The 24946-nt window shown below is 45.1% G+C and overlaps 1 protein-coding gene across 1 annotated transcript in view; it reads left to right on the top strand.

Annotated features, from left to right (window-relative positions):
- The first annotated feature begins 10880 nt into the window (after positions 1 to 10880).
- The window catches only part of FUS6 (COP9 signalosome complex subunit 1), a 68783-nt gene continuing 54717 nt past the window's right edge, over positions 10881 to 24946 (top strand). Inside the window, exons 1-2 of the mRNA XM_087377471.1 lie at positions 10881 to 11432; positions 23995 to 24315. Coding sequence (XP_087233597.1) covers positions 11049 to 11432; positions 23995 to 24315 — 705 coding nt within the window. The 5' untranslated portion in view covers positions 10881 to 11048. The remainder of the gene's footprint in view (positions 11433 to 23994; positions 24316 to 24946) is intronic.

Raw genomic sequence — 24946 nt, 5'->3', positions numbered from 1 at the left:
TGGCTAGGTGTGGTCCTTGACACGTATGGCATTGAATGGGTTGTGCCTTAGTCAAGTTGTTCCTATCTCCCATTGTTTGAGAAATCGGTGCCATTTGGTAGACTAGAATGTATTGGTCATCTTGTATAATGTAGTGACTTATAATGCTGGACCGATTTGCATTGTCACCGTTTTGGGCATAGTTGTTTCCCCTGAAGGTAGGTTTGGGGTCTCTCCAGTCACTAGGTAGCTCTTCCACCAATACTTGATTCAGGGGAGTAATTCATGGTGGTGGTGGTGGTGGTTGAGGTCCCAATACTGGCAGAGGTAATGGAATATTTTGAGCATAAATTGTCCTTGATTGGCTGATGTTGCCAATTGTGCCTGATTGGATGGATTGGGTAGTGCAAGAATTGGTAGATGCGGCCTTTATTGATAAATGGGTTGAGGAATCACCCTAGGATAATGACATTGGGATGTGTCATGATTTCCCCAACGAACACAATGGGCATAGTAGAGTGTTATCCTAGCTCTAAGACGAGGGCATTCCTTAGTGAGATGATTTCCAGTGCATACCCCACACCATATGTTATCTATTTGTGGAAATAGATAGGGGTTTCTGGGGGCATATTTTGGTGTTTCTATCTTCCATTGTTGGCTCAACTTGTTTAATAGATCTGTGGCCAACTCTTCCATGTTGAGCACCTTGGGCGTCGTGCTTTCATCCTTAGCTACTTCTAAGGTTGAAGCCTTTATTGTCTGGGACATATCAGAGGAACCTAAGGATTTATCCTCTTGGCGCTTCTCCCTCATTTTATCCCCTAATCATATCGTCGTCTTGCTGCATAGCTCAAACGATGTGGGATTCATAGCAAAAAAATGATCATGTAGCTTAGCATCTCGTAGCCCTATGAGTAAGCATGGAAGAAGTTGCACATCGCTCATCCTCTCATGGGTTTCACATCATGAGTTCAAATGTTTAATCTTGGTGATGTAGTCTCTTAAGGACTCGGTTTCCTTCTGCTTCACCTCATAAAGCTGGTTAAGCAAGCTCCACTTGGGACCACTGGGGGCAACAAACCCCACAATGAAAGATTTACGCAATGTGTCCCAATTTATTTTCTCCTCAGGGTTTAAGGCTCTAAACCATTGTCCAGCCTTGCCATCAAGACTCAAGCTAAAATCATTGACTTTGTCTGGATCCTCGATATGACCAAAGGTCTCACAGATTTGTTTAAATCTCTCAACATGGGAGATTATGTCTCCTTCTCCTACAAACTTGGTGATTAGCTTGGAGATTGTGATAGGCTTGCTCCTTGAGGGGTTGGTATCCCTTCTTGGAAACATTAATGGTGGATCGATGAACCCCCTTCCTAGTGCTTGCACTAGGATTCTCATAGCTTCATCTGTAAGGACCGTTTGTGATAGAGGAGGAGGTTGTGGAATGGTGGGCCATGTCCCATACATTGGTCGTCCTGATGAAGGGTTTCATGGATTTTATGGCACAAGGTTGGGATGGAAGGGTCCAGGCCCACTAGGCATTGGCATTGTGACTTGGGTCAGGTTGGGCCTAACAGGTTGGACTAGAGGTCTTCTAGGGAGTAGTATGTCCCCTGCAAGCATAGGCTTATAAGGGGCACTTGTTGGGTAGGGAATATCTCCCCTGTTTTGTTGCCAAGGAGGCATCATAGGGGATTCTATAGTGGAGGGTCTTAACTGTGAGCCTTCAAGGTTACTCCTCTACCCCCTTTGCTCTAGCATTTGGGACCCTTGTGAGAATGTTGGTCCAAATCCACCCCCATAGGATTGTTTATCGTCAGAGAATTGGTACGACGGGGGTTGATTGCCATTAGGTATCATGGGACTTGGCTCCCTGAGTATTACTTCTTACATCGGTGGTGGTTGGGCCGGCATTTGAGCCTCTGACATTACCCTGGTTTGTCCAGCAAATGGGTTTAGCCACTCTACTGGGTCTGTCAATCCAAACCTTTCCATGATATTGGAAAAGGTTTCCCTTAATGTAGCTACTGCTGTAGATGGGGTAGGAGAGTGAAGATCATTAGGGATGGAGTTTAGAGCTACCGAGGCTCTAACATTAGAGGGTTCACCCATGTTTCTATCCTGACTCATGGACTCTTCCGAGCTGGATAATTCACCTAGTAGTGGTTCTTGCAAGGAGTAAGAAGAACTGACTTTTGCACTGGTTGACCCTGAGGATGCCAAGCTTGGTATGGAGGTCGACCAGATGGTATATGAGGCACTGTCTTTAGGCTCAGGGTGAGCTTGTGGGACCTTCTTGATCTCAAGATCATATGTTCATTAGAGCCCCAATTCTAGGTTGAGTCCACCTCGGATGTAGGGTCAAGGGGCGGGCTATGGCGATGACCCGTGGGGATAGAGCTATGGTGACGAGTCAACACCTGTTTGACTAGTGGGATAGAGCTATGGCAACGACTCGTGGGGATAGCAAGTTGGTGGGATAGAGTTAAAGCAACGGCTGGCAGATAGAGCTACAGCAACAAGTCAATGCCTCTTTAACTGGTGGGATAGAGCTATGGTGACAACTCGTGGGGATAGAGCTAAGGCAACGACCGGTGGGATAGCCTTAAGGCATCAGGTCAACGCATGTTTAATCGATGGGATAGCTGACTGATAGTAATCAATTAGGGTGGGAGGATAGGTACTGACATGTGTTAGGTCATGCGGATAGGGCTAAGCTGATGGGTCAACACAAGTTTGACCAGTGGGATAGCACTAAGGCAATGGGTCAATGCAAGTTTGACAGATGGGAGAGTGCTAAGGCGATGACCCGTGGGCATAGGAACGCATAGTTTTGCTGACGACTGGTTTTTGATGATTCTTGATGATTTAAAAGTTTTTGTTCATGTTTTTTTGTGATGGAGGGATGCTAAACTACCTAATCTACCTACCAAATGCAAAAAAGAAGAACGAAAAACAACATTTGGTTGCAAAATGACAGATTTCTTGAGGAGGTCACTATCAACACTCAAAACCACTTCGATTTTCAGCATGATTCATCATTCTTGGTTGTTTTTTGTGAGTTTTGGCACCATACACTCCTTAGCAATCTTCCCAACTATCTTCCTACCAACTCAAAACACTAAAAAACATAAAAAGCAAGCTTCAAATGATCAAAAATGCTTTCCACCAAAAAATGACAGCTTCTTCTTTTTTCCGTCCAAACACATACTTCTTTACTTTTTCCTCTCCTACAACTCCACTATCAAAGCTCCAAGTTAAGCTTGAAACAATGAGCAATGGGTAGATGATGAGAGAAATCTAGTGCAATGCAAAAGCATACCTTGAACTCCCTAGCAGCGGCACCAAAAATGTGTAGTCTCGACGGGGACTCACGTGTCGTGGGGATCTTGAAGGAATGTCAATGGAGCCTCCACTCCCATGGGATATATTCATAGCTCTCTACAAGTCCAAGAACACTTCCAGGATTCACATTGAGAAACCAAATCAACCAGAGTTTTCGCAACAATAGCGAAACCGATCATGCTTACCTACTTAAGATCAAAGATTACAACACTCAACTCACAGCAGCAGCAGGAGAGGCCATGAATCCCACAAAAATGGTTCAAGTATGTGGGGGCCATAAATTGAAAGACAAAACCATCTCTAGAGGTGGAAATTGCAATAATAGTTCCTTTTCCAAGTCAACCAAGCAAATCAGGATCCTTGGTACATCAACAGCGGTGCATCATCTCATATGACAAAGCATCAAGAATGGTTCACAGAGATGAAACCATCAGAAGGTCAGAAGGATATCATCTACATGATAGATAATACACCAAATCCAATTCAAGGGACAAGCATTATCCCTATGAACAATTTCACTGGTATGAAAGGATTGGTGAAAGATGTACTCTATGTTTCAAAGATCAGCAAGAACCTCTTGTCAATAGGTCAAATGACGGAACACAACTACCGAGTCATGACAGAGATGAATGCCTATCAAAGACAAATCTAGAGGATTTCAGCTAGTAGGAAAAGGAGTCAAGGAAGGACACTTGTTCAAAATGCTAGCAACAATACCAGATTTACATAATGCCATGTCAGCTCAATCGCAACAGATGCCACTATCCCCGCAAAATGGCACAAGAGATATGGACATGTCAATTTCAACAGCTTGATTGAGCTCAGGAATCAGAATATGGCAATTGGGATTCCTAAGCTATAGTTTCTTGGAAAATTTTACGAAGTATGCTGCTTCGGTAAACAAAAGCGAACCAACATTGGCAGAAGCACCTCTCGAGCAAGAGGTATTCTTGATTTGATACATACAAATGTATGGGGTTATGCCCAGACCCACAGCATCAATGGTTCACTTTAGTACTTGACTTTCATCAATGACTACAGCAGATAGTGTTGGCTCTACTTTCTAGAAGAGAAATCTGAAGTCTTTTCTAGATTTCAAGAATTCAAAGCCATGGTAGAAAACCAGACAGGCAGAAAGATCAAAGTCATGAGATCAGACAGAGGAGGTGAATACATGTCTTCAGCATTCATGAACTTTTGCAGAAGTCACGGCATTCAAATACAATTCACTTGTGCAGATACTCCTCAGCAAAATGCAAGAGCTAAAAGGAAGAATGGTACTTTAGCAAACAGTGCTAGAGCAATGCTTAGTGAGAAGCATCTTTCGAATTAGTATTGGGCAGAAGCAATAGCCACTACAAACTACTTATGTAATCGGCTTCCGACCAAACTGATTCAAGGTATGACACCTACACTATCATGTTCCTCATAGTCCCTCTTTCCTCCCACCATGATCTTTAGCAGTTGCTCTATCATGTTATGCTTAAAAACTGACATTAATATCAATTCATATTGCATTACACCATTGGGTCCCCTTTTGCAGTGGAGGATTGAGTGTTTTTTCTTAGATTTTCTATCCATTCATTTGGGGGTTTCTTTAGTAAGGATTTTCCATATTTTTTCTCACATTCTGAGTATATCTTGCTCTTAGAAATTTGTGGCTTTTGCTGCATTTTTCTTATATTGTTGCTTGGAGCCATAGAGATAGTTATATATAGGCATGAGTTTTGTTCGAAGATGACAAGCTTAATGCAAACAATTACTCTTTATGGAGTTGCATGATAAAGAATATACTTATTGCCAAAGCTTTATGGGGACTAGTGAATGGGGATGAACCCTATCCTACTTGCTTTAGAGTCCACTACCCATGAGACTCTGTGTGGCTGCTGATCTGCCTCTCTAGCACGATCCATAGATCTTGGCCAAGGTGTAGCCAATCAAGAGTGTGGTGGGGTGCCCTACTTATTGCAAGACAGCCTGAAGCAAGGAAAAAAAGAAGATCTTAGGGTTGTTGGACACAATCACTCTGCAAAGAAAATTCCACTCACACTTTAATCATGACGATTATGTTCTTTAATTCACATGGGTTTTGGAACAATTGCTTGAATGGCAAAGCTTTCTTTTTCTTACTTTGTGCTGGAAGTCTTCATTGAAGTTGGCCAAGTTGACTAGCCCCACTCGCTTACCTTCATAAATCTAGAAAACAATCCATATATAACATGGATTAGAGTGTGCTCTACCTTGCATGGGCTGCTCATAGTATGTGGAAAAATGGTGAGAAAATAAGCAGAACCAAAAACACCTCTTTCCAAAATCTAAGAAGACCTATGTTGTCAAGGGCATTAGTACACTTCGACAAGTGGAAAAAAGGTGGGCTTGGATAAGTATGTCTCCATCCTATTTCTCATGAAAAAATTCCATTTCATATTAAGATCTAATACAGGAGATGCCAAAGATTGATAAGGCTAGGATGGAGTTAGCAACATACGTCTCTCACATTTTCATAAACCTAGAGTAGACCATGGGCTTAAGAGCCCATGCTAGAGGAGGGATACAAATTTTGTTCATAGAAATGGGCATGGGTGAGAATGGATTAGAGCGAGAATGACAAGTCCACCCATGCTAATCCCATTCAAAACATAGCCATGAACCTTTGAAAATGGATTGATCCTTGGTACCTTATACTCCCATCCTCAACAAATGCTTCATTCCTATTGCAATTAATTTGGGCCAGAGACTTTGGGGTAAAAATGTGGTCCTAAATAGGTGTCCCAAATTGAAGAGACTTCAAAAATGTGTTAACCACTCAAATATTTGGGGCCCCATTGGTAGTGGGGGTCACCTTGAGGCAAAGATTGGATTGGTTTAAAGGAAAATTTTGGCAAAAGATCAAAGCATGCATTGGACAACCTTGGGATGGAATGTGAGAGTGCTTATTGTAAAGCATGTTCTTTCACCTTCTACTACTTATCTGACATCGATTTGTAGGTTTAAGAAGGTGCATTGGCTTGAGGTAGACAAGATGCTAAGGGCTTTCATTTCAGTGGAGGACAGAGGTGGTGGGAAGTGGCATTATGCACCATGGGATGCAATGAAGATGTTGAAAGAGAATAGTGGGTTGGGGGTACTGGATGTGGATGCAAAGAACTTGGCCTTGCCGGCCAAATGGATGTTGTAGAGCTCCATGGGTGGAACTGAGGTGGTTTGTAGAACATGTTAAGAGCAAGAGTGTGGGAAATGGAGGAATTTGTCTTGGTATGATAAGACATTTTCTTGGTATCCTATTAAAATTTGTGGATCCAATTTGTCTTGGTATGATAAGACATTTTCTTGGTATCCTATTAAAATTTGCTAGTCTGGTTGATGCATGGAAATTGTGTCATAAACTAATGAGGTGGTAGGGGAGGTCTAGGTTGAGGGGTGATGCAAGCTTGAATCAATCAATATGGTGGTGTTGGGCAGTTAAGTATTAGGACAAGGCGTTGGCTTGGCTGGATATGCAAATTGCTAGATCGGCTTAGAAGAAAGGATTGCACTATTCGTGGCATTTATGGGATGTTAGGAGGGCTTGTTGGAGGTCGATGTTGTGGATAAGAGATCAATATGGGTTATTTGATAGAGAAGTTGGCTTAGTGATCATTGTTGCTCGAGAGGTGTCCCACCCATCCAGTGATATCCTCAGAGTGGAGGGTTAACTAGTGGATGGTGGGTAATGTAGTGCTAAGGAAGATCACATCTAGAAAAGTGTATAGATCGCTGTTGGAGGACCTGAGTTCGTGGGATAAACTAAATGAGAAATGGGAATTGTGAAGGTCGCTAAAGTGGTGGAGGGCAAGGTTTGAGGGGATTTGGAAGGGCCCTCTGGCTGGCAGGGTGTCATTTTTATAGAAAGCTATGCATATCTTGGCTACCCTTGAGGGGGAGAATGAAAAAGTGGGCATCAACGAATCCATTGTGCCTGTTATGTGGGAATTGTGTGGAAGATATTATGCACTTGATGTGGGTGTGCACAATAACGAGGAGAATTTGGTGTGTGGTAACTGCTGGGATTAGAAATGTAAATTGATGAGTAGATTCTCTGTCAAAACAAATGGGAGGATGTTTGTGATGGGTAACATGGTCATGCTGCCATCAACCTTAGTTGTTTGCTGGGAGTTGATTCTGTTGCTGTTTTTTGCCTTTATGGAGTGTGAGGGATGAGTTGGCTTTCAAAGTCGGGGTTGGGGTGGGTTCTGGGGAAAATGCCATTGTTGCTCTTTCTAAGTCTATGCTGATGGATCTAGGTCAATGGTCGGGTGGTAGAAAAGAGACTACTATTGGTGGGGATGTGTATGAAGGATCTTAGTTTGTCTCTAGGGTAGGAGTCAGTTTCTACCTATTTGGTGAAGCTCATGGGTAGTTTGCCCACTTTTATGACCAATTTTTGTAATATTTTCCCTTTTTTTAAATGATAAAAGCATGCTAGTTCTTGTATTTAACAAAAGGTGTTACATAATGAAAAAGGAGGAGTGGAGGGATGGAAAGGCAAGGGAAGGGGCAAAGAGGAGAGCGATTAATGAGCACATCCCTCTATTTATGAGTGAAGGGGTCCCATCCCCTCTTATTTATGAGGGTACAAATTCAAAACTCTTGAAAGTGCTTACTTCACGACACTAGCATGTCGTCTAATTGTAAGACCGCATGAGTGGTAATGGATGTCTTGAGTTCAATGCATAAATTTTGAACCTATCCCTTTGGCTTTAGGTTAATAGGAGTGCTCTACCTTTACGCTTAAGAAATCAATTGAATATCTCAAATGAAGAATAAATATATGTCTACATATCTAGATGAAACCAAGAACATGCCCAAACTCATCCTCTAGAAACACAATACAGGGTGCAGGTTCAGTCTAATGACAATCATAAGGTTGAAAAGCATAAACTCCATCATGCATAAGGGCTAGCTTCTATGATATCCCCACTAACATCATCAACACCCAATGGTTGGTATAGACCATAGTATAAACAATGCAAAATTGAATCCTTTTAAGTTAGCCTTCTCCTTAGTTTAATCTATATGTATGGAGTCATTTGTTGTGATTACCAGCTTCAGAACAAGTAGATGGGAAGTACAGATGAACAAATTAAAGGAGGAATTGGGTGAGAACCATTAGGGAGGTATGCATTTTTGGGGCATGCTAGTTTACAAGTGGGAGGTGCTAGTCTTATATTGAAAACAACCTTGAGATGGTGGATCCTTTTTATTGTTTTGTTTTGAGAGCCAGTTCCCACTCTACCTAATCTAATTTCCCTTAATCTTGACAAATTATTCTATACATACAACTTAACCTAAGCAGAAAAATAATTAAACAGGTCTTTATTTTTCAATAGAGAAGCTCAACTGATTTCTTATGTGGAGTACCCGACTTAAGCTGAGGCAAAGGGTGAGCTTCAAAACTTCATGCAAAAGGGGGACTTGAACCCAAGACATCCACTATGCACTCTCAAGGTCATACAACTAGGCTAAGTAATGATCTTATGAAAGAAGTACATATATGACAAGAGGGCAGAGAGGACCGTCCCCCATAAATAAAGGGACTTCCTCATTAATCAATCTCCTTGCCTTTCCACCACTAATTAATACTTATTTGAATTCTTTTCATTCGGGGGCAATGTGAGGCAGGAGCTTGAAAACATGTAATTCCTAGTGGGTGTAATTTGGGTCAATAAAGGAGTGGGGCTAACACTTGCTCATCCCAATCTAAAATTTTGTTTTGCATTTGCCCGCACCATGTCCCCCTAGTTATGTATTCGGTGCCACCTCAAGTGTGGCCCCTCCCTATATCAATAAAAAACTCAAGGAGCGAAGAAGATACTAGGACCAGGCATGCTGGACTTTCCTCACCTCGCTACACTAAGAATCATTTAACTGATGGGGTGCTTGACTTAGATAGGATGCCCATTGTATCTATTTTCCTTTGGTCTAGGTAGGGCGCCGAGGGTGTGGACAATGTGGAAAAGTGAAAGTATTAGGGCCCCATTTCATGTTGATCTAATAAAATGGGTAGAAGCTATTGCAATGTGTGAAACACATCAACACTCGAATACATTTCCTAGCTCAAGGCATCCGGACATGTGTGGATCCTTCCCTAATAAGAGCAGTCATACCTGTGAAGGTCATTGGTTGGTCCGATTAAGAGTTTCTAAATCTAGGAAAGGCTAGGAAACCAAACGAACCACTAGTCACACATTAAGAACCCAAAGAATTTTCACAAAAAGGTGACAACGCAGCAAAACCATAGAGAATATTTATTCAGACAATGGCACATCATCACTGAGAAGTCAACATCGATTGGACAAAACAACAAGGGGCTGCGATTGGTCAAAACGGCAGTGAGCGAGCATCATAGTGCTTCTAACACATGTGTCTTCAAGGGTAGTTTATAGTTAGATAGATACATACATACACTATGTGATACATACATACATACTAGTTTATAGCTAGATACATACATACATACACTATGTGATATAAGCATGGGATCCACAAAAATGGTTTTTAGAACCATTGCAATGCACAATGTTTGCTTGTATATGTGTTGAGGTGATTGTGCAGACATGGGCAGACGAGCAGGTGATAACGTGTGGTAGTTGATGGGCTTGTTGCCCAAATAGCCTCGATTGCCAAGAAGAGCTAAGTGTTGGGCATGGCCTAATGATGGTTGCCAAAATCTTATTGACTCTTTCCCTGTGGTCCTTCCCTACCCATATATATACTAGGTATATATATGCATACATAGGTGTAAATCTCATCGTGGGGACCTACTGGGTGTAAAGGCTTGTGGTATGGGGCGGAGGATTAATCTTCACCATTCGATTGAGAAACTTTCAAAGACAATAAGTTGGCCCTTGGAACTCGTGTGACAGTGGCCAAGCAGATGAACGAAAACAGGCCATATGCAAATCTTGGGACTATGCATCAAATTTCGAGCTTCTCTTGTTGAAACCTTCATGTGGGGGACAAGGAAGTGCTCGAAAACCCCCTACTAGTTGCTTCTCGGAATGTCCTCCCATGGCCCATTCCCCTCTACGTAAAGGTTTGCGGTGGTAGTGGTGAGCGGAGGATCGATCTTCCATTGTCCGATTGTGGACCTTTCAAAGAGGGAAAATGCCTCCGACCCATGAAGCCGCCAAATAGGCGAATTGTAACTTGCCACATGTCAACCTCATCCCTTCCCGCTCAACCTTCATGTGGTGCCACTGGTTGGCTACTGCCTAAAGAGCCCCTCTCGGCTTGGTTGTTGAATGTGTGTGTGAGTGATGGGGGTGTGTGTGTTTGATCACCAGGTAGGTCACCCTAGTGCCTATCAGTTCGGGGCAAGTTGCCCAATAGGGGGGGATTGGGTGAGGGGTGAGGTTTATTGTGCCAGGCAGGATATTGGTGGTGGAGGAATGGCTGCGCCAACGGGCATTCTCGGCCGGTGAGAGGGGATTGTGGTGGGGGAATGGTCTGCCGTGGCCTATTTTACTGAGAATGGCCAGCCAGTCAGGGGGAGGAAAGCCATGGGGGAGACCATTCCGGGGGACGGTCCGTTCAAAGTTTCGAAATGTGTTTAGTGTAGAGGGGGGAGGTGGCAACTATATAAATTACTGAGAGCTGAGTTCCGAGTTGATCGTGTAGAACAAGCAGAAGAAGAAGAAGAAGAAGAAGCAGCAGCAGCAGCAGCAGCATCATAGCAATCCACCATGTTCTCCGACGATGATGAAATGGATGTCCCCGATCCTTCCCCTCCTCCCCAGCCCTCCTCCAAATCCCCTGACCTCCCCTCCCATGGTGAACACATCGATATCGAGGCTTACGCTAGCCTCTACTCCGGTCGCACCAAAATCATGCGCCTCTTCTTCATCGCTGACCACTGCCGTAACCAGTCCATGGAGCTCGAGGCCCTCCGTATGGCTTTCGAGGAGATTCGTAAGGGCGAGAGCACCCTCCTTTACAAGCAGGCTTGCGAGAAGATCGGTGGCCGCCTTGGGCCTGCTTACTTGCTCGACCAGGAGTGGGTGGATGCGGTGGATCGTCGGGCTGCTCAACGCTTGGAAAAGCTGGAGAATGAACTGAATGGTTACAAGGTGCGTGGTCTGGTCGCTCTTCTGATGTTCACTTTCTTTGCCGCTAGAGTTTACGCCGGATTTCTTTCGTTTGGAACTTAAGCCTGATCGACAATTTAAAAGTGCTTTCCTCCTCAAGGATGATTCCTCTTCCTCTTCGGCATCCCGCATCTACGACGCGGTTGCTACAGGCCGAGATATTTAATCGATTGTATGTCTCTTTATTGCTACTTGCCTCCGAACATTTTTAATGAATTTTCTGCTGACACAACCCAAGCATCTTATGGTTCACAACACAGCGTGCCTTATTGTCTTCCTTGCCCTAAAGTAAAGTAGCTTTCCCCAAGTTTCTTCCCTAGTCATCTCTACTTCACTTGTATAAAGACACGATAATGACAATATCACACCAAGAAATCCCCTAAAAAGGGATTTCCTTTTATCCTCCGCTTGAGCACGTTGAGTGGTCTCCCTGGGCGTGTCATCATTCTTTTGAGATGCCAATGATTAAGCAAAGTCATCCCTTCTCTTTGTCTCTCTCCTTTTATACGTTTACTCGTTTATTTATTTATTAAAATAATAAATTAAGTTGGAAGATGAATAATACGGTATACCCTCATGAAGGTACTTCACTTCGTATGAAATTCACAGTTCTTATGATTGGCTTTTGGATGAAATCTTGCTCTTTAAACTGTAGCATGTGCATTCCAGCTCTAGCTTGTAAATCAAGCCTTTGTATAAGCTGTCTAAAATCCAAGGAATTTTCAATAACTCCTAGTCCAACATTGACGGCACTAGTGTAACCAGTTATAGATAGTTTTCATCAAGAGAAGAGGTTCCACCCGTTAGAATGTTCTCATAATGATTTTTTGTTGATATGACGCTACCAAGACAAACAGGTAGGGGGCTAATCTACTGCATCTTCAAATAGGCTCCAAACTGGGGAATATGCCCTCTTTTATTTTTTTTGCAAAAAAAAAAGCCCTCTTTTCATGTTGCTGAGGCCCTAAAATGCAGGAACGAAGTCTCCACCTCAGTTTAGCCCTGTTAAAGGAGAAAAATGAAGTTTTGTTCCTTGTATTATAAGTTAGATTCAAGCGATGCCTTTGAGATGGTCATATGCGTTACTATTGTGGCAAGGAAATTATACTTTGACAGAAAGCACCTGTCCTCAGGAGGTGCCACAGGGTTTAAGATTCAAAACGTCAAGGAGTTGGAACTCCACTAAGGGAGGAATTGAGCTCAATAGTGAGGTGGTTGATGCTGTGGCTTAGAGGCAAGTTGTAGCCTTAAGGACAGTTCAGAGAGACTTCGGGATTGAATGCATATATAGCATTGTGTTTTAGAGGGAGTTCGTTGAGCATTAATGAGTTAGTTTGGCTAGGAGTAAGTTATTGCGTACTAGACCTCAGCGTGAAAAGTGATTTTAACTAACGAAGGTGCGGTGCTCTCCTTAAGGCACCCAACTGTAAGCTGCCATTTGATGAGGACTTCGAGCTGGAGCTGTTGGACAAAGTATGAGAGGAGAGGTCACGTGCTGCAGTTTTGGCAAGCCCAGGCTAGCCATCCTAGGGATGCCTATACGTGTGACTAGACCAGCATCTGCTGCAACTAGCTGGCTGGCCAGTCTAGCCTGCAGCAGGCTGGTGGCTGGCCGAGTAAGTTCTTAGGGGGGCAGGCTCCCCTCCCCCCCCTTTGTTGAACCTACATGCACACTCGTTTTAACTTTTCCCACTTTTCTTCTTCAGTTTGGGACGACTCAAGCCCGAAGGCCTTTTGGGGTGGCACGAATGCCACGTTGAGAGCTGGCTCGTGCACACATGAACACATGGCAAGCATGCACGTGTTCCATGCATGTAAAAGTGCCACATAAGCTTTGCACGTGGCCAATTTTTGCCATTCCTGATGGAATCATAGCAGAAAGCAAGAAAGTACAGCAAACTACAAAATGAGTTCCATTAATTGAGAGGCTCATTACAACGTGACTCAAATAGGATTAGGGTTTCTAAACCTTAACGCTAGCACTGAAATTAGGGCAAACCTAACTCAAGCACATAGAGACTTTTAACCACACCTAGACTCCGATTTCTAACACCCCCCTTCGGAGTGAAGGTGGAGATGTTTGAGAGACCCTTCAATAGCCATGGTGATTTGGGCTCACGACTGCAATCATGTGACATGAAAAGAACACAATGATGCTAAAACTTGAGACTCAATGTCAAGCCTGATATGAGAACCTGACCACACATGGGAGGCTAACCCCAACACCCTTTTTTCCCTTTAGGGGACCAGGCTCCCCTCCCCCTTTGTTGAACCTACATGGACACTCATTTTAACTTGTTCCCACTTTTCTACACTTTGGTTTGGGTGGCATGAATGCCACGCTGAGAGCTGGCTTGTGCACGCATGAACACGTGGCAAGCATGCACGTGTTCCATGCATGCAAAAGTGCCACGTGGCCAATTTTTGCCAGCGTTGATGGAATCAGAGCGAAAAGCAGGAAAGTACAGCAAACGAGAAAATGAGTTCCATTAATTGAGACTTAGAACAACATGACTCATATAGGATTAGAGTTTCTAAACCTTAACCCTAACCCTATAAACTAGGGCAAACCCTAACTTAGCCATAGAGAGATTTTACTCCGATTTCTAACACTCCCCGTTGGAGTGAACGTGGAGATGTTTGAAAGAACCTTCAATATCCATGGTGATTTGGGCTTATGATTGCAATCATGTGAACACAATGAGGCCAACACCTGAGACTCAAAGTCAAGCCTGATATGAGAGCTTGCCCACCCATGGCAGCCCCCCCCCCCCCCCGGGGGCCTACGTGCAAGGTCATGTATTGGACTGATGGAGCCTTTTAGAAAACATTCATTGGGGACAACCCAGGCAGAGTACCTTAAACTCACACATTATATTACATTCATCTCGGGGGACTACCCAGGTTAGAGTACCTTGGACTTTCACAATCAATCTAGGAAGCATATGCATAATCTTCCTTGGGAGAAAGATCAAGCACTGTGGTGAGGACTTTTTCTTTGAATGTGTTGGAAGGTTCAGCTTCTTCTTCAGCATCTTCAAGACTTGCATGTTCCTTCGCTTGCTTCTTGGTTATGTTCTTGAAACATGATCCTCCATGTGTCCCAGCTTCTTGTAGTAGTTGCATCTGATCTTCTTTTGTTTTCCAATTTGTGAACATGGCATTTTTTGATTAGAATGAAGACTCGGCCTGTTCCTTGATGCAGGGATTTGCCTCTATGAGTATTGCAACCCATCTTATTGTAGGACATCTTTTGTGCCATTTGTAGTACAGTCAGAGTTTCAGATGCTTGATAAAAGAACTGCCTTCATGTCATCTTTATCAACTTCTGCTTGTAGACAATATCAGACTTGACCGGCTACACAGGAGTAGCGTAGTGACTGTTGATGGCGGCTGCTTCAAAAGAGGCACATACGGCTTAAGGAAAAGAGGCAGCTGCTTCAAGAGAAGCGGCTGTTCACTAGCGAGGTAGAAGCAGGCAGGGCTGTAGGGGGCTGTAAAGGGGCGCAAAAGGGCATCTTAACTAGCTATAGGGTGCCCCTTCTCTAGTTGCATGGACATGCTGAAAATAACGACTACCGAAGATAATGGCGACAGCAAGATGGCTGGAAGACCTAATTGAGGTGGCCAAACAATGGGGCTTTTGTGAGCATAACAACCTCTGTGCTGAAGAACAACGTGCAGATCTCGAAGGGAATCAATCCCAGCAGTAGGTCGACAAGTAGAGATGAGAGAGCTACAGGTAGAGGTGACTAAGCTGAGCGGCTAGCAATCTCCTTCATGTAGCAGCAGTGGCAGATTGTTAAAACTTGGCTTTGACGCCAATTGATGAATTAGAGCGGAAAGTTTAACAAACGGCATGGTGAATTCCATTAATTGAAAGACTCAATACAAAGTGACTCATATAGGGTTGGGGTTTCTAAACCCTATCGCTAACCCTTAAATTAGGACAAACCCTAAACTCAACCACACTAAGACTTTAACCACACTGAGACTCCTATCTTTAACTCGTCAATTGTTGGGCATGCAATCACCTCCTTATCTGTTCGATTTCGCCAATTGCTAGGCACTTGCGTCAACTTATCATCCTCATTAGCTAGCTTACCCTCTTGCCACATTGTTGAAGGGATTGGTTCCCTTACTTTCCTTTTCCACAATAGACCTGGTTTGGTCGCTAGTTGCGGAGTTTCTTTCTAGCTTCGACATGCAAGGCTTTTATTGTTCTTTTCGTGGGCCCTTTCCCCCACAGTTCAAGCCAAGAAATCTCTTCTTTTCTGCTTCTACATGGCCTCATCTACAATCATGGATGGTATCAAAGTATCTAGGGAAGGGCTGCAGCATGAAGAAACCTCCTCCGCATCCACATTCCTAGAGCCAACCATGGCTTAGGTTTCCCACATATCTCATATATGAGTCAAATGGTGGCATATTTTGCAACAACAGCAAGCAACAATTACATCAATTCGCGACTACTTTTGTGTCTCAGGGACATCCACCCTTCTCTCTTGGGACTTTCGCAGTCGGCAAGGAGGAGAAAAAGCCCGAGTATGTTCAATTATGGATGAATTGTTGCAGTGCTCCCTTTTCTCTTGTGAACTACTGTTCTTGTGAGCCCCCATATGAGGACGAGGGGGAGGATGACCTACAATAGTGAAGGGCTTGAGAGAGGGATCGTGGTAAGGTCCTTTGCTGTCCATATTGTGCAATACAATTAGGCTCTTCTTCAGGATGTAGATCTATCCCTTTGTGTGCTCCTAGATGCCCTAAGGCACTTGCAGAGTGAATCGTTGTGAGAACCTCTTCTGCTGCGCACAAGCACTCTTCTTTGCCCTCCAATGGGCTGTTGGTCTACACCAACGAAGAGGCTGAAATGCCCAAAGACTGAACTGTGGAATGACCCAGCATTGAGGCCCTTTTATAGAGTTTGAATTGCCCTTGACTTCCGACCTAGTTAGGCAATCTGCGGACCAAGCTTGACCCAACCTAGGTCTGCCAACAGTAAGTTGATTGCCGTACTGCCTTGGTATGGCCTTGTAGGCTAGTGAGGACATGTAGTTCTAGTACACCTAATTCACCTGGAAATGGGGAATGCTTCTAGAAGTCCGTTGCCGGAATGGGAACGTTCCGAGAAGGGGGAACCAGAACCGAAACGCCACATCATATGACACATCATGAAATCATCCGGAAATATACCAAAAAATGAAAAGAAAACCACGTTTAGCAGCTCTAAACCATAGTTAGGGGAAACGGAAACGGGGAACGAAAACGGAAACAGAAACGGAAACGAAAACGTTTTGGGATTTTTGGGGAGGGCTGAAACGGGGAAATGCCACGTCAGCGAGTGGGGGTTTTAGAAAAGGGGGTTTTGAGATGAGAACACCCACATTTAGAATGCTACAGCCTACAGCCTACATGTAACTTTAAATATAGTACATAATACTTACCACAACGTCACGTAGAAGTTAGAACTCAGAACAAGTTACAAATTAGAACCTGGAAGTTAACTTAGAAGGCTGAAAGAGGGGGCTGAAGGAGGGCTGAAGCCTGAAAGAGAGCTGAAGGAGTGGAGTTTGAGCTTTGAAGGAGGGCTGAAGGCGAGTAGATGATGATGGAGGGCTGAAGCAGCCTCCATGAGAGAAAGGAGGACAAAGGAGTGAATGGGGCTCAAGGAGGGCTGGAAAACCTTGAGGATGGAGAGAGTATGAGGCTGAAGGAGTGGAAGGATTGAAACATTGCACAGGAGGCCAAAATCGAAATCAAAATGACCGAAATCGGGCTGGCGGTGGATTTTTGAGACCCTAGATGCTTTGTTGTCTGAAACGGGCCGTTTCTGTGCCCTGAAACGCGTTTCAGACTGGCTGAAACGTTTCAGCCAGTCGTTTCAGGGTCCTGAAACGTGTTCCAGAACTTGAAACACGTTTCAGGATCTAGGCTTCCCTGAAACGGCGTTTCAGGCCTGGCTGGGCTCTGGTTATGCTGTCCTTGCCAAATGTTAAGAATTGAAAATCATATTCATTATAGCTGCTGTATTTGGACTCAAACAGCTCCATAAGCTTCTTCAATACCCCAACATGCCATGGATCTAGAATTCTGACAACACAAGCCTCCAATATTTGGATGCTAGTAGCATACGTGTCTTTCAGACAGCTTCCGGGTGCATCTAGCCTGCGAACAGCCAAATAGTCTGAGAGACAAATTAGGAGTCGAGTAGGCATGGTTCCACAATCTTTTCTTTGTCACTGTATACACAAAGTCCAACCCCATGACAACAAAATATTCAAACATATTGTTTCAACCTAATGTGGTAGAACAAGGAGGGGGCATTGGATAAAACAAGCAAATGCCAGATCCTGTGTGACCTCCACTTGCTTCATGCTGAAAAGGGTCAGCTGTCCATGGTATTGTTGTAGTTCGAAGACAGCATAAACATGCCCATCCCCCAAAAGCTATCAGCCATGTGCAACTCAAAGTGCATGTGGTGACCCATAGTCTTGAGTGTGCTTGCCATATTGACTGCATCTGAGCACTATTGAGCAACTCATCTCTGCCATAATCTAGTAACCAAGCTCCAGTCATTGGGTCAGTTTTGTATGTGGCTGCTGCCTAGGTGGAGCACATATCAGGTCAGTTTACCTGTATGTGCTTTGATTTACTTGTGTGGAAACGTTTATGAGGAAGATCTAAGGGTTCCATTGGAATTGGGAAACAGCATGGTTTTGGCTATAGCAAGCCTTCCCTTTATATGCCTGACATGATGATCAATGAGTGCCTCCAGCCCATCCTTAATAGTCTGGAGACCCTTTTGCTAGGCTGGTCTCAACTGTGGCCCTTCGAGTGACCTGGCTGCTGAGTAACTGCCTGCCAGTTAGATCACAAGGCATTTTGGGTGGCTATTGCTTGTGTGGCCATGTGTCACATGCCACGTGGCTGTTGCTTGTGTGGCCATGTGCCACGTGGCAGCTGTGGCCCACCTACATCACCTGCTGCTGTGCTGCCTGCTGGGTGGATGTTGGCTGTCCTGTCCTGCTGCTTGGCAGCCCTTGGCTGACCAAATTACTCCTAATCTACCCTACTTGGGCAACAAATCTTCCATAAAGAGGGCTCACAAGCTGGGAGTGTGTCTTAGTCTAATTAGATGGAGTCATGACAATACAATTATATACAAGAGGATGCACGTGATCCAACCATGAATGAGCTTTGTCTTTGCTATCATGAGATCTTGTTATTATCATGAGATCTGAAATTGGGCTCACACTGGGTGAAATTCTATTTTACTTCGTCAAGCCTTGGAGGCCTTCTTGAATCCCTCTTGGTTCCGTTGATCCAAGATATTCAAAGCAGCCTTGGCTGCCTTTTTGGACAGCAAGTCTATTCTTTGCTCTCCACAAAACCTTGACTCCCTCTCTCTTGTCCTGAGATCCCGTGCAGTCTCCCTTGTCTCTTTCTGGTCGTTGGTCATGGCTGCTCTCTGATCGTTGCTTCTTGCTGCTCCCCAACCGCTTAGCCTCGCCAACCCCTCTATTAGCCCTCCGTTCAGCCTCGCCAACCCCTTCTACTCCAATGCCTTAGAGCCAATGCCTCGTCTTGCGTCTCTGTATGGTGGAGCAGCAAGCCTTTGCCATCGCCATCACCTCCCTTCCCCTTGCCCGTCACCTCCATCTCGCCATCGCCATAGCCCTCCTGTGCTCCTCGTTGGCGCTGGTTACGTTGGCTCTGCTTATTAGCCTCCTTCCGCTCAGCCTCATTAGCGTTACGCTGGCTCCTCGTTGGCGTTGCTCCTTTCGCTCAGCCTCTTCTCCCTACGCTCAGCCTATCCCCCCCCCGCTCCCTGCTTTAGGCTCAGCTCTAGTTCCAGTCTCAGCTTCCTCTACATCTATGATCAGTGACATACTCATGCCCATGGCGCCGGTTGTTCCCTTCCCCTCCTCTCCTGTTACAGCCCGCGCACCGCTTATGACCCCTATTTCGGAGGTGTCATACACTGTTCCGCATTACGCTTCACTTTCCCCTCTCCCTCTCAGTCAGCCCACACTCCCACACCCCGTTGGGACTACCTCATCCATTCCACTGTCATCTCTGTTCCTCACCCAGTTCACCTAGTCACCGTCCAGTTTTCGGACCTAGTCCCACACTTTCATGCCTCAGTCATCACAGTTTCAGCTTTGACATGGGTGGGCTGATATGCTTGAGGCCTGTGAGACCCTGCTCATGGAGATACATAGTTTTCGTGGTCGTGAGATGGAGCTGACTCGCTTCGCACGGGAGTAGGTCCGCTTCAACCAGGAGCAGAGCCGCATCATACAGGAGCAGGCTAGGGCCATTCGGGAGCAGGCTGGTCTCATTCAGGGACTTAGACAGGATATCATGCAGCTCCGACAGGAGGTCACAACCATACACACTGTCCCAGGGAGTATCTCGGTGGTCGAGGCACATATTGCGAGCATGCAATCTGCTATTGAGGAGGCATCTAGATGGGTTGACGTGGCCAAACGGGAACTCGCAAGGGTAACCGTTTCGGCTACCCTCATGGAGCAGCAACAGAGAGCCAGTAAGGCTCTCAACATCAGATTACGCGGGATCCCACGCGTTGAGGCTACACCGATGGCAGATGCGACTGCGTTTGTGGTTGCTACCCTAGGTGTGACTGAGCATAGGATAGAGGGCATGGCGGGTGGGGAGAGATCCCAACCGAGAGCACAACCCTTGATCATACGGTTCCATGACACTCAGGCTTTCAGCTCTACGACATAGGTTGGTCCTTCGAGATCAGCCAGTGATCTCTATGGATGAGGACCTCACACCTCTACAGGTTGAGGAGAGGCGCTCCTTGCTACACCAATGGGATCAGGCTCGAAAGCAGGGGAAGTGGACAGTGGTACGAGAGGGACGACTTCTTACAGGCTCCCGTAGGGCACCTATCCCCTCCTCTACATAGGGAAGCGGGGTCTATGAGACTCAGATATTCGAGACCTTGTCCTGCACCATTTGGAATTGTAATGGTACCTTTATGGTCAGAACCAGGGAACTTCTCGGAATCCTATACAGGTCACGACAGAGTCTTTTATACAGAGACACATCAGAGTCTAGAGCACCCTCTTCCAGTAGTCAGCGGATATAGATGGGAGTCTGCCTACAGAGATGAGATGAGGGGTACAGGAGGAGTTTGAGGTTCAGGTGGAGTTGCAATTCTTTTCAGATCCACACTTCTGGTGACCATTTCAGTAGAGCAGAGAGATACATATTCCAGATTTCTTTGGATCCAGATTCGGCACATAGACAGCCGGGATCTGTTTGTCGCGGTTTGCTACTTCCCCCCGAGACCGCCCACTTTGCCAGAGATATCCGAGGTGATGATGAGACATCCCCATTTGCTACTCTTTATCAGTCCATTGTTGACTTCTCTAGCCGCGGAGAAGTCCTCCTAGTGGGGGACTTCAACGCGAGGACAAGGACCTGTCAAATACCACTTCTTGACTTCAGAGATGATTCTACTCTACTGCTAGATATTGACCTTGAGGAGGTAGGTATGCTACGGGTTTCGGCTGATAGGCGAGGTCCATTCTCATCTTATGGGCATGCCCTATTAAACCTCGGCAGGATACATGATCTCATTATCTACAATGGTCTTGATAGGTGGCCCGCCTCAAGTGGTTTCACATGCTTTCCACATGGGGGGGGCTCCAGCGTTGTTGATTGCATCATGGGATCCCCTGCCTTCACATCTTGCATCATTGACTTCACTGTAGCACCTCTCCCTCCAGGGGCTGATCATACATACCTTTTCTTTAGCATCTTCACCCCTCTTCACATAGCACCTTCCACCCCACTCAGTTCTTACTCCACCTACCATGATATACGCTTTGATCGGGATCATTTACCTCTTTACTCTGGCCGTCTGTACATACTTCTCTCTTATATTGACTTCATACCCCTTTTAGAGGATCATGTTGCCCTTGTCACCCGCTCACTACACGAGGCTGCCATTCACTCTTTCTCCCACACAACCCGCTCCACCCGTCCACTACCTCCTGGGACCGTATCCTGTAATAGTTGGTACGATGATGAGTGTAAGGCTTTACGCCATCAGCTCATATTCGAAACAAAAAACAGTCTTCCAAGCACACTAGATATGCTATGCGAGTACCGTAGGCTGGTACGGAGGAAGAAACTAGACTTCGTTCGTCGGAATGAGGAGGAGCTACTGAACATTTTGTTTAGCAACAACTCTAAGGACTTCTGGCGGAGATTTCTAGAAGGACGGTTCCCTCCGTCACTCACTGACACTTAGATCTGGTTTGATTATGCACACACACTTTATGACATCCCAAATCAGCCATTCCCTAATCTCTCACACATGCCTCGCCCCACATCCTGCACCCTCTTCACTAGAGGAGAGGTAAAGGATGCCGTAATGAAACTTCATAATGGCCGAGCGAAGGATCATGAGGGGTTATGCACTGAGTTCATTGCATATGGGATTAACATCCTAGCTCCAATCTTAGCAAAGCTTTTTAATGAAGCTGTTTGTTTGGGGTTTCCACACACTTGGACCATTAACACTATCTCACCCATCCACAAGGCAGGGGATCCCATGAGCCCGGAGAATTACAGGACCATTATGATTGGACATGTCATGTCCAAGATTTATGCTATCAAGTACAACACTATCAGTACTTGAGTCCGAGGTTAGTAGATTTGCAGAGTGTCGAGGACTTAGAGCAACAGGACAGGCGGAATTCTGGCGTGATCATGGAACCATGGACCACATTCCCACGCTTCTACAGAGATCACTTCTTACATATCACAGCAGAGGGTTTCATTGACCCACCAGGATACACGCAGATCCACCTACCCCACTCGCTAAGGGTCTCTTTTGGGCAGTTCCGGGTCTCTTCACACAGACTTCGCATCAAGAGCGGGAGAGTAGAGCGACTACCGAGGGAGAGGCGCATATGCACATTGTGTGACATGCAGGAGGTTGAGACAGAGGAGTATTTCATCTTCAGGTGTCGTGTTTACTATGAGATCCGAGGGCGTTTCCACTGCCTCTTCAGGGATAGCTATGGGATTTTGGCCCGTTTCCAGGTTTCATTCATGAGGCACTTAGACACCACGGGACGATACTCCGAGCACGGAGATAGGCGCATACTTCTTCCTTGGCTAATCCCTCTCAGAGCTCTATCACGGAGTTCTTTCAGCTAGATCACATGGACCCCCACGAGACGAGGCCTCGACATGACCGTGACCCGGAGCCTGTGACCCGACAACTCAGACAGAGGGTCGACACACAGATCACACTTGGGGGCATCCCCTCCTTGTTTCGAGTCGGAGCCCGATCGACGGGGGTCACAGTAGCCCTGGTCAGACGCAGAGCTATGACCAAGAGACGTGCCAGGACTGCACCTCTGAGTAGCCGACAGCACTCTATTGCTGACTTCATGCCTCCACTCATCCATCCTGATATCTTGCTGCCGCTGATGATGATGATACTGAGATTGATTTATAGTCGACCATGGACGTGACTATGTTGTACTTAGGACTTATACTGCCATTCTGCATTTTTGCATTTTGCATCGGTATGGATGCTCGTTTAGTAGCTCCACTACCACAGCTTGTTGTATTAGGATTTTCACAGTCTCATAGACCCATCGGTCTTCCGAAGACTTTAATAAACTTTCTTTCTTTCTTTCTTTCTTTCTGATATATTCAAGCCATCAACCCCTTTACTGGCTCCAGAGTTAGTATTCCTAACAGTCCTCAAGCTGGGATGCTAGCATTGTCATCAATAATAAAGTCACGAATCCCCATTTTCATTGATTAGCTAGGTTGTCATTCTGTGTTTGGCTAGCAGGCCATTTTCAACAGCTGTGAAGACTTTTCCTTCTTCTTTGGAATCACTCGTTTTACAGTCAGAAGTTGCCATTTGGGGACCATTAAGGATTGTCTTGTCCTCCTCAAAGCTTTTAACGGTGCAAGACTTCTGCCATCTATGTCATGGAAAACAGCCATCCTTCCTAGAATCCTGAACTTTGTATTGCTTTTATGTAAGTGTCAAGATGATCATCTTCCTAGAATCTTTAATGGCTGAAGGCTATTCAACTTCTCAAGGTACTTATGAACCCTTTGGTTTTTGAATTGAGATGTGTGGTTTTGCTTTTAGCAGACGAGCTGCATAGAAAGTTTGGACGTGAAGTCCACTGAGGCATTCCCTCAATATTCTTTGCAAGTATGGATGAGCTGTATTACTTTTCTCCAACATTTCTGTAACAGAGTCCACAGTGTAGTTCTTCTCAACATACCTTTTTTGCCCTGCAATTAGTTAATATAGTCTTAAGTCATTAAAAAAATTTCCCGTCACCTCTTTCCGTTATTTGACTTCCTATTATGTCCGCTTTTATTTTGACCTACCTTAGTCCAAAGGGCTTTTTTGTTCTTTGTCTAGGATAGGAACAGTTTTCTTCATATTCAGCTCAGTTTTTCTCTGATTTGTGTAAGCCTACATGTCCAACTCATTTTTACTGGTTTTTATCTCAATAAATGACAGACAAATTTGATCAAGGAGAGTATTCGGATGGGATATAATGACTTGGGAGATTTTTATTATGGACGTGGTGACCTGCAGCAAGCATTCAAGTGCTTTGTTCGTACACGAGACTACTGCACTACTTCCAAGCACATTATTGCCATGTGCCTAAATGTTATACTGGTCAGCATTGAGCTTGGCCATTTTGTCCATGTCTCAAACTATGTTTCAAAGGCTGATCAGACACCCGATAATCAAGAACCCCAGGTTACAGCCAAGTTGCGTGTAGATGCAGGTCTTGCACATCTGGAGAGTAAGAAGTACAAGCTGGCTGCAAGAAAGGTAAATTTTCTTTAACTGATCTTCTATTTGGCATGTTAAATTTGTATTTTCCTGTGTCAGAAAGTAATGAATAACAGGAAGTCTAGGAGTTAATCTGTGTTCAAGGTGTTCTCAGGCTATGTGGGTTTGTAACTATGTGATCGAGAAATGGAAGCTAGTGTTTTTGTATTAACGATTGTCAATACAAGCCTTTCAAAACATGTCGGTTTGCTCTGACTATTTTCAACATATGTGGCCTAATTGGTGATGGTCAATCTAGGGGAGGAGTGAACCCTCTCCACCTAGGTGGTCTACAAAGGAAGTGATCTCATCTATATAGAGGCCAAAGAGAGTTGGTGAAAGGGGGCAGCCAGCCTTGTTTCACTCGGATAGTGCTCTCAACCCAATTTGATAGACTTCCTGGGTCACGTACCTTCCCTTTGACAGACTCACATAGACTCATGACCCCCCAGATCATGATCCGGGGGAGCTGCAGCTCATGTAATCTCCTGATCAGGGGAGAACGTGGGACAATATCAAATGCCTTACGAAAGTCTACGAAGCAAGTGTAGACTTTTTGATGTCTGGACTTCGCCTCCTCAATGATAGCCCTCAAGGTGAAAATGTGATCTAGGGTGGAATGTTGTCTCTG

The sequence above is a fragment of the Dipteris shenzhenensis genome, chromosome 7 (genome assembly GCF_047967505.1).
Source record: "Dipteris shenzhenensis isolate YYH24624 ecotype China chromosome 7, Dip_SZ_1.0, whole genome shotgun sequence".
Classification (NCBI taxonomy): domain Eukaryota; kingdom Viridiplantae; phylum Streptophyta; class Polypodiopsida; order Gleicheniales; family Dipteridaceae; genus Dipteris; species Dipteris shenzhenensis.
This window is presented reverse-complemented; position numbering and strand designations above follow the sequence as displayed.